General features: G+C 39.7%; 1 protein-coding gene across 1 annotated transcript; it reads right to left on the bottom strand.

Annotated features, from left to right (window-relative positions):
• Positions 1–1,317: 1,317 nt before the first annotated feature.
• dnajb4 (DnaJ heat shock protein family (Hsp40) member B4) lies at positions 1,318–10,300 on the bottom strand. The gene is made up of 3 exons (XM_088346021.1): positions 9,918–10,300; positions 7,314–7,888; positions 1,318–1,811 (listed from the first exon to the last, which is right to left on the bottom strand). Exons 1-3 carry the CDS (start codon positions 10,126–10,128, stop codon positions 1,581–1,583), a joined length of 1,017 nt encoding a protein of 338 aa, XP_088202147.1. The 5' UTR covers positions 10,129–10,300; the 3' UTR covers positions 1,318–1,580.
• Positions 10,301–10,642: the final 342 nt, after the last annotated feature.

The raw sequence follows: 10,642 nt of genomic DNA, 5'->3' as shown, positions 1-10,642 counted from the left end.
AAAGTAACGTCAGGAAGTTTAAGCCAAAAAACAAAGTTCAGCATGATGTCAAGAAACCACGAGACAAAAGCCTCAAAAAACGAACTGAAACATGGAGAATTGGCTGATAAGACAAAAATGTGCGAACAGGTGGTAAGCAGAGAACTGAAGTTGCGGTTTCCTGTTGACCTATACAACGTCTCAAAAAAGGCATACAAATCTTTAAAATGTCATAGGGAGACAAGTGTTATGATTGTCCGATTGAAGACTCGTATTGCGTTGGTCTAAAGAATATATTCTGCCAATAAATATTTCTCGAGGAGCAGTATATCTCCAGCCTCTTTATTTACCAACATTCTCCTCACTCGAAATTCAACGAACTTCGGAATCCACAACCTCTCTTCAGTAGCAAAAAATGAAGTTTTGAAACGATAAAAAGTGATGTAATGTCTGTTACTGTTCTTTGCGTTCACGCGTGGACCCTTTAAGATAGGACGTGTCGCAAGGGAAGAGGGGTGGGGACGACAGATGTTCTGTGCTCTGTCAATCTGTGAGTGCACGCGGACGGTGTAAGTTACGACCAACAGTAGATGTTGTGTGAATGTTTATACCGCCTCTTATTTTGTTATTAAATTGGCGACGAGACTGAATCAGCAACTCAGTGCATCATTGATCACATCGAGGGGCATTACAGTACGTTGTTAAAATATTGCGTGGTTTTGTTTATTCAAGAGTGACAACATTTTTATTATTTTAATTTATAGATTTATATACGTTTCATAATGTGTTATTGCAGTTTAGAGAAAGCAATACAAAATATTTTTTTAACAACTTACATTTTATAATTTCAAAGCAACCTTATAGTTACATTATTTGGCCAAAGTAATCTAAATAAAAAGGAGATTTTGAAAGTAAAATAATATAATTGAAAGATTTGTAAGTATGTGTTACATCATAATAATGAAAATAAATTATGGAAGCCCATGAGTGCCAAAATAAAGTAATAAAAAGGGGCTTTTTGGCAAGTTTCATTCATAGATTTTAATTAAGAGTAAGTACATGTTAAATAGGTCATCTAATATGAATCATTTAAGAGTAATTGTATTAACAGTAGTAGGACTTGATAGAGTATTCTACTTCTTCCTACTTCATTTTAACAAGTAAACACATTGAATGATGCAAGTCAATGAAAAGGTTCTCTATATTTTATGTTGGCATTCTTGTGCTTCCATAGGTAGCTGGTGTACCGAATGAAATTCTCCCGATAAAACCAACTCAAATCTGATGCGGTGCTCTGAAAGGCGGGACAAGCTTAATAGAAATATTCATCTCTTCGGATTAATGAATCAATCATTAATTTATTCGAATAATTTATTGACCCCAACATTCGCTACAATGATAACTAAATTCCTTTTACATAGAGATGAAAGGGTGGGGTTGTTATTTGGCACATAGCACGGAACGATCATAGCTGAAATATGTGATATTAATGAAGAAACATCCGTCTACACAAAGTCCACGCATGCCCAAAAAAAAAAAAAAAGGAAAAGGTGAAAAATGAATTGCACGTTCATCCAGGCGAAAGTGAGTTGCGAGTCATCCTAAGTTGGCAGGTGGCGCTTCAGCACATCCTTGGCGTTGCCAGGCAACGATTCGGGAAAGTTCACGTCAAACTCCACCACCAGGTCTCCTCTCTGCTCGGGGTTCTTAGGAAAGGGCAAACCTTGACCCGCCACCGTTTTGCGCATGCCCGGCTTCACCACGTCCGTGATCTTCATGTTGCATGTGTTGCCGTCAATGGTGGACACAGTCACCGAGCAGCCGCACAAAGACTGTGCAGAAACGACAGAGGAAAATTGAGAAATGCAGGGACACCTCGCGACTTCGGTTCACTTCAGTTATTGCTGGTTCACTCCCGCTCAGGAAATTAAAAATATTTAATAAAAAAATAAAAAAAGGTTGTATTAAAAAAAATACAAGAATGCTTCCTGAAACACTAAAGAACGTTTCGGACAGCCAAGATTCACACTGATTGGCTAGGATCTCATGACTTGAAATATCCAAAGCCAATTGGACAAGTCATATCCTAGCATCTTTCATACAGTGCTCTGACCGGACACCTGCTCGACCTTCTTCTGCATTTCACTGAGAAGAGTTTGTTTCCCACTGTTATCGTCATGTCGCCTAAACAATGCTTCTCTCACTCATGGTCTCAGTCGGCAAAGCTTTTAATCAAGGTGCGCCGCAAAAAAATATATATATATCGACTAATCTAGAACACATACTGAGCTTCAATTTGTTCGTTCTCTCTCTCCCCCTTCTCTCTCTCTAACTTTTTCTTTATCCATTTAACTTTCTCTAGCTATCTCGCTCTCCCTCTCTCTCTAGCTCTCTAACTCTCCCCTTCTCTCTCTCTTTCTAGCTGTCTAGCTCTCTCTCTCACTCTCCCTCTCTGCTGAACTTTGTTTTTTCGCTTAAACTTCCTGACGTTACTTTGAACCTGTATTTTGCATTGGAAATATCCATTTATAATAAAAGCTGACTCCTTCTCTCTCTCCCTATATATATATATATATATATATATATATATATATATATATATTCTGCTGTTCTATTGGTCTATCAATCTCTCTCTCCATCTATCCCTCTCTCTCTCTCTCTCTGTGTGTTTATCCATCTCTTTCTTTCAATTATATCTGTCTTTCTCCCTGTCTCTGTCTCTATTTGCCTCTCTTTGTTTCTCTCGATGTATCTATCATTATCAAAGTTTTCTCTATCCATCTCCTTCTCTCCTTTCTCTGTCTATCCATTTCTCTCTTTACTCGAGCTCTTTCAATGGGAGCAATCGTCCTAGCGCACTGACTTTCAAATACCGCGTTCAAAGCACTGTAGATGGAAGCCCGCATCTTGCCAGCTAATTGTGGTTTCATGAAATCGGTCGCAATTTACACCTCTGCTTCGAGAAAATAAAACTGATATACTGGTGGGGGGGCCTCAGACAATTGCCGTGCAGGTCACAAATTTGAAGATTTTACCTTGAGCTGCATTGGCTTCTGAAGCTTGTTTGCATTCCTTCCGAATGTGCATAGTACCTTTAGACTTTCTGTACTTAATGGATTTTATCAGCATGGGCAAACGCCGTCCTCCCACTTGTGTATTTTTACCATTCCTCCCACTCGCTGCACCGATACGAATCTCTCTTTTGACTCTCTCTTGCTGTGTGATTCATTCCGAGTAGTCTGAACAAATATTTAAAGGCCCTTTAAACATGCTCCGTTTACTACAGTGATATTTTCACGCACTATTTTTGGCTTGGCTAATGTCAAGTGACAAATATCGACAAGTGCAGGTACCCAGCAAAGGCAACATGACCATTTGTGCAGTTTCACATAGATTTCCGGAATTATGGGATACCCCGAAAACACAAACGACTTTGCTGTGCCTCCAAATAGGGGTGATTTTAGTTTCAGAGCTTTGGGGTTGCTGACCCCGCAGTGTCTGGCTGGTAATTTTTTTTTTATTTCACTGAAAGTGATCTAGGCTCATTCAACACTTTCAGGAGTGTCACTTCCCAATTGTGAGTAGAGGGTCGAGAGGGGTGCTAGGAATCAAATGGACTGAACCATTTCAAGGCAAATTTCCGACGCTGCGTTGTTCTGATTTTTACTTTTCAGGGTAGACTATGATGAGTTATTCATCATAGTCTACCCTGTCCTTTACGAAAACTTTCATTCAGTACAAAAAATATGGATTTGAATATTAGGCAAAAATACCTGAACGATTATACCAATGGTAATTGTTTCTTATACACAGTGGAAGTGACCTGCCTAAGGTCGCCGCCATGTTTGTCTGGACTTGCTTCAACGCTAAGCTCTGTGACACGGTTTTTGTTCGCATTACACAACACAGTGCGATCTAATGGTCAAATATTACAGACTGGGGCTTTAAGGAAAAGAGAGTTGTGAAAATGCTATAATTTCTGGGGGTACTTGGTTGATTTTGGGGGTGCTTGAGTGTTATGCATAGGGAAGATTCACTGTATTAAAATACAGTACATAAAATAATTAGCTGGCGGCTTCTGTCACGCACGTTATTCTTAACTTGGAAAATACAGGCTGCGCATTTTTCTGAACCGTGAGAAATGAAGGTGACTGGCCATGCTGTAATCAGCATTAATCACAAAATAGGTGAGCAGACTGCTCATGACGATATTCTCACCCAAGGAGTAATTTAGTGTAGAACCGCCACTGGTTACGCCCATGCATTCAGACAAGAACCTATAATAATAATAATAATAATAATAATTTCCTTTGTATTGTCATTCTTTGTAACAATGTACACAGAACGAAATGTCGATACACCTGACCCGTTGTAGCGAGTCGATGCAGCCGCAGCCAACAGAGGGCGCCGCCATTATACCAATTAGGTATGTCTCGGCCGAGGCGCGAACCAGCGACCTCCCAGTACTTGGGGATCTGAGAGTATCCATACCAGTTCTCAGTATCAGTACTGATAAAATCTCTTTTCAAGGTATCAATATAGGTTACGGTGGTCGATACCAGGCTCAGCTGCCCTTTACTGGCATTAAAAAAAAGTCAGGAACTAAATCTTTCGAGGAATTATAAATTGGTATAAATGAACTATATATTAAAAGGATGGGTGAATATCGATAACAGTTATTAGTAAAAGTGCCAATACCAAACCCTTAAGGGATTGGTATTTGCCACAGTTGCTGATACCAGTGCCGGCTGCCTTTTAGTGGCTAAAATAAAAAATAGTGATCTAGAGCATTTGATGAAAAATAAATTGTTATAAATAGACTCAATAATACAAGGATGAGTCAGTATTGCTAACAGCTATCAGTATAAGTGCTGATACCAGCCCTTTTTAAGGTATCGGTTCTTGCCCTGGTGGCCGATACCTGAGTCAGTTGCCCTTAAGAGACGACCAGAAATCAGAAATTAGAAAGTTAGAGGAATAGTAAATTAGGAGATGGGGGATACCATTTATAAGTATCACTGTCGATTCCAGCCCTTTTCAGGGCATTAGTACTTGCCACATTGGTTTTTAGTGGTCATTCAAAGATCAAGAACAAGATATTTGGGAAAATAATGATTTGATTTAAATTAAACGCAGTATGAGGGGAATTTAAAATATATTTTTAGAAATAAAATATCAAAGTTTTATACACTTTTTGTATCAATACCTGGTATCTGTAGCGATAACTTAGGATTTGAGTGTTGGTCAAAAGAAATGTGGTACTAAAAATTCCCAACAATAACTCAAGCATGTTATTCAGTGAATTTAACACAAAGGCCAATCAAAGCAAATGATACAGTATATCCTTCAAATACAGGGAGAAAACAATAGAATGATCACCATATTGTCCTAATTATTGTGTTAAATATTTTACATCATTTCTTGCACGTAGTCGACAACTTTAGTAAATAATATTGGTGAATTTATATTTTTTAGTCACGGGAAAGAGGAAAATATACAGTAGACCCCAGGATATGGCAACTGCACCCTATGACATTTTCACGGTAAGACAGTGGTTGCCGAAGTCAAACAGATGGAGAGCCGAATCAGAAATTTGACTACAAGCAAATCAGAAGAATTTGTGTAGGGAATTTTTTAAAAAAGATATTTGTAAACAGTGGAATGTTTTTATCCAAACCTTTTTGTGGAAAACCGGATTTGTCCAACATCACCAAGACCCTAGCGGCCGTCGGGTATATCTAGTTTGAGACCTCTGCTCTAGGTGTTATTGTTTTATATTTTGTTGTTGACGTATATGTTGCGATCGTGGGATGTATCAGAAATGGGCAGGAGGAGGAGTACAGGAAATTGATTCAGGACTTTGTCCGATGGAGCGAAGCAAACCACCTGCACCTGAACACCACCAAGACCAGGGAGATGGTGGTGGACTTCAGGAGAACCAGAACTCACCCGGTTCTATATAACACGCTACAGTGGGCATTTGCACGTCACACTGGGTATTTGTATATTGTATTCTTTTTGCTTTATTATTGTATTGTTGTATTGTATTGTTCTCAGCTCAGGGATGCTGCTGGAAATGTGAATTTCCCTCCGGGGATGAATAAAGTATCTATCTATCTATCTATCTATCTATAATTATGGTGAGAAGACCATAAAGAGGGCCAAAAAACATCTTATTCAATACAGTAAAGTGAAAGTATTGGGGATGGCTTATATTGGGGGTATACTCTATATGAATATTTTTGATGTAACTGCATGAGTTGTAAACAATAAAGTAGGTCACACAATTTTGTTTCCTAGCTATTTTAAAAATGAAGGTCGAGACTTGTTTATCAATACTGCGCCGCGAACAGAAAACAATGCAACAGATGTATTCTTCGTTAAATTGACAATGTTTCATATTGGACCATTTTGTGTTGCTGTATTGTGTAGTGCAAAAGAAAACGAGTGCCAGAAAGCTCCTTGTATTTTTTGATCATTGCAAACCTATTTTTAATTGTTCTCATGTTTTTGCTTCTACGTTTTGCCTCACTGCAAGACTTAAGATCCATAGCGAATAAATACAGTATAAGAAATACTGTAATGTATCGAAGAGTCGCAAAGTTCTAATGGGTTACAAAAAATTCTGACCTGAATAAAGAAAAAAAGGCATTGTGGGAGGTAGTTTAGCCAATATCACATTGATGCTGTGTTGCAAACCAATAGCAGACCAACTTTTAGGACGCCGACCAAAAGCAGACAAGCATCTTAGAGATGTGGGGCGGCAGTGGCTCAGGAGGTAGAGCGCTCGTCTTGGGTTCAAGGGATCCCAGTTCGAATCCCGCCTCGTCCGTGTTACATGTCGAAGTGTCCTTGGGTAAGACACTGAACCCCTAGTACCCCCAATAAGCAGGTTAGCGCCTTACATGGCTGCAAGGCCGCTATTGGGAAATGTGGAGCACATTGTAAAGCGCTTTGGGAAGTCATTGACTTGAAAAGCGCTATATAAATGCAGATCATTTCATTTCATTTCATTTCATGTAATGCGTCATACACACGAACGCAAAATAATGGGGTGCTGATGTCTTACATTGGTGAAAAGGCTGTAAAGAGGGGCCAAAAAATGTCTTTTCTGCAAGGTAAAATGAAAATGCCATAAGGCGCGATGCTGTATCCGAGTGTCTACTGTGTAAGAATTTTTTGTAGCGGCATGTATTGTAAACGATAAACTAGGTCACACAAATGACTGATAGATGAGAGTTGTGTACTGATACAGAAAATAATCAAACCGATTATAATCTTCCTTATAGGCCGTGTATGGTGAATTCTCATCAGTGGACAAGTCACGATCTCACCTGCCGTAAACTGACCCGGACCGGATAAACAATGTCGGATCCCTCCCGCCTGAAGTGTGGATGCGGCTTGTCCTTGATGACAAACACAATGTCCGCCGGGATGGTGTTGGGCGACTCGTCTCCCTCGCGAGGAAACGTGATCTTGGTCCCTTCTTTCCAGCCTCTCTTAATCTCGATGGCCAGGATCTTGTCCTCGGTGCGCATGGTCCTGCCGTCGGGATTCAGTCGCTTGCGCGAGATCTTCATGCGCTTGGTGCAGCCGTGGAAGACCTCCTCCAGAGTGACCCTCAGCTCGTGGACAATGGCCGGGTCCTGTTTTCGCCGCTGCCCGCCTGGGTGCCCGTCCCGGGGGAATCCGTTTAGGTTGAAGTTGCTGAAGGAACCGAAGGGGTCGTTCCCGTCCACTTCCATGTCCTCATCGTCACGTCCGGTTCCTGTCTTACGTCCGAAAAACATCTCGAAGGGGTTGGAGCCGCCGAAGAAGGTGGCGAAGGTGGCGTGGGGGTCACCATGAAAGGTATAGGTGAAGGTGTTGCCTTGGTTGTCACCCGGGGGGCCGCTTCCTCCCTTCAGACCTGAACAACACAAAATTGTTAAGGACACTCACATAGACGATTCAGGACCATTACTGGTTTACCATGCTTTAGATGGGGATTGTGCAATAAAGACAAGGGATGATAATATGATTTTGTATACTTTTTGTATATTTGTGTATACTTTTGCACTTTGCACTGTGGTATTTTATCTCATTGTAAATTATTGTAAAAAAATATAGTTTCAAATAAATGTTCTTGTTCCACTTATTTTTTTATTCTTTTATTTACTTGGGGGTGTCAGATTTTAAGTAGAATTTTCTTATTTTCTCGTATTTTACTTTATATTTTACTAAATAAAATAAATAAATTTAAAGACAAACACATATACATTTATATATATATATATATATATATATATATATATATATCTCATCTCATCAGCCGTACCGCTTATCCTCAGTAGGGTCGCGGGGAGGCTGGAGCCCATCCCAGCCATCTCCGGGCAGTGGGCAGGGGACACCCTGAACTGGTTGCCAGCCAGTCGCAGGGCACACAGGGACAGACAACTCATTCGCTCATTCACACCTAGGGACAATTTGGACCGGCCAATTCACCTGAAATGCATGTTTTTGGAACGTGGGAGGAAACCGGAGTGCCCGGAGGAAACCCACGCAAGCACGGGGAGAACATACAAACTCCGCACAGAAAGTCTGGAGCTGGATTTGAACCCACGACAGGTTCCCATGACATGAACTGTGCCGCACAAGCGCTATATATACACATATATATATATATATATATATATATATATATATATATATATACATTTATATACATTTATATATATATATACATATATATATATATATATATATATATATATAAATACATATATCAATTATTTTCTGTCACCGGAAAAGTTAAAAAAAAAAAGTTCCCGAGGTCAAACACGCCCACCCCCCCCTTGAAAGGGGCGAGTCCCTCTATTGGAGAACCCATCCCTTAGTGTAAAATATAGCACCATAAAAATTGTGTAAAATGTGACTGGCGAAAGGCACATTTGCCGGGAGACCGCCTAAAAGGAAATGCACGATAGGGGCCCCAATCCATTATCCCCGAATGCATATTGCTGTGAGAGAGGAGCACTTTTGTCGGGCCCGATGGCTCTCTTTTTGCCAATATTTTCACCAAAAAAAGAACAATATTCGCGCAACCAAAAACTATTATCCATAATCCCATAATGCTGTAAGAGCGGACTGGCGAAAGGCACTTTCGTTGAGTTGACTATTGCTGTAAGCAGATGTGGGCAGAGCGCTTTTTTGTTTTGGTTAACTGATACAGTATTGGTTTTATCGATTTGCAGCACAGCATCATGAAAATGCAGAAATGCTATTGGTTAAACTCCGTCCCACAATGTGTTTCTCTCCATTCAGTTCAGAATCTCAAATGCCTTGTAAAGACTCTTGGGACTATTATAAAAAAAAAAGAGGTGATTAAAGCAAGGACATACTCCAGGGGCACAACAAACCTTGTAAATGTAAGTTTTAAAATCAGTCTTATTTTTGATCCACAGTCGCCTTTTCGTCTCCCCCTTTGCATTCACCCGCTACCCCACTCGAACAGTCTCGAAAGTCACATCACACCAAGGGTAAATAAAGTTTAATTTTTCCTTTACATGCATATTTGTGTATAGAGTTATCTAATCCTGTGCAGAAGTATTACAAATAGATAGTACATTCTATCTACTAGTTTATTATACTAATGTTTTTTTCTTTTGTTGGAACGCATTAGCTAGTTACCATAGGTTTCTATATCCCGCTATAAAACAATTTCACACTAGGACACCCACTTCAAAACGCATTAAGGTCGTGTCCCGGGGGTCTACTGTATTTATGGACTGAATTTGATCATCGTCGGACCTAACCTAACCTACCTAACTCAACTTTAGACGTTTATTTTGGGATTAAATCACGTTTTAAACGGACCAAACAATCAGCGTATCGATTGAATATTATGTCACGATGCAGATGGTCACGTGAACGACGATTTCCCATTTAAATGACGTTACCTTCTTCGCCATGCTGATCGTAAATGTCTCTTTTTTGGGGGTCGCTGAGGACTTCGTAAGCTTCGGCGATCTCCTTAAATTTCTCCTCGGCCGCCGCCGATTTGTTTTTGTCCGGGTGCCATTTCAAAGCTTGCTTTCTGTAGGCTTTCTTGATGTCCTCCTCCGTGGCGCCTTTACCGATGCCTAGCGTTTTGTAGTAATCCTTTCCCATGTTTTTAGGAGAGATTAAAAATGAGAAGGATTGTAAAAAAATTGAATTATTCTGGTTGAGCGAATTGGGAAATCATCTTCTGCTGATATTTTCTTTTTCCTTTTGAGGTTGATGCCGGGTGAGCCTTTAAATAGACTCTCATCTCCCTCCCTCTACGGCATCAAGCTAAATGTCAAGACCGTTTGCTACATCTATTTCTACATTTCAAAACAAATGCTTTTTAAAAAAAAAATTCATTCAATATAAAGAACTGTGGCCATAAACAGAGGGCAAAACCTATTTTAATTAAAGTTTTCTTTTTATATATTTAGTATTGTTTTCAGTTGTAACAACCACTTGTGCATTATCAAATATAATAACTTTATTTTGAATAACATGATTGAGCTCATTAAATTCCTTCAAAACGTCCTTATTTTAAATTATTTTATTTTGCCACAATTTGGGTTGCATTTTACTGTGTCCAAATGTGCCTTTAAGGGACAGTGTATTATTTAGAACCCTCTTAGTGGTAAAA

This window comes from Urocampus carinirostris, chromosome 1 (genome assembly GCF_059441175.1).
Source record: "Urocampus carinirostris isolate Australia breed hairy pipefish chromosome 1, RoL_Ucar_1.0, whole genome shotgun sequence".
NCBI classification, from domain to species: Eukaryota; Metazoa; Chordata; class Actinopteri; order Syngnathiformes; family Syngnathidae; genus Urocampus; species Urocampus carinirostris.
This window is presented reverse-complemented; position numbering and strand designations above follow the sequence as displayed.

Bases quoted from the DNA above. Each gene is read 5' to 3' on its own strand.
- dnajb4 (XM_088346021.1), bottom strand. From the start codon at position 10,128: ATGGGAAAGGATTACTACAAAACGCTAGGCATCGGTAAAGGCGCCACG. The intron at 7,889-9,917 runs GTAACGTCATTT...TGTGTTGTTCAG, and splicing joins CGATCAGCATGGCGAAGAAG to GTCTGAAGGGAGGAAGCGGC. The intron at 1,812-7,313 runs GTGAGATCGTGA...GTTTCTGCACAG, and splicing joins TCCGGGTCAGTTTACGGCAG to TCTTTGTGCGGCTGCTCGGT.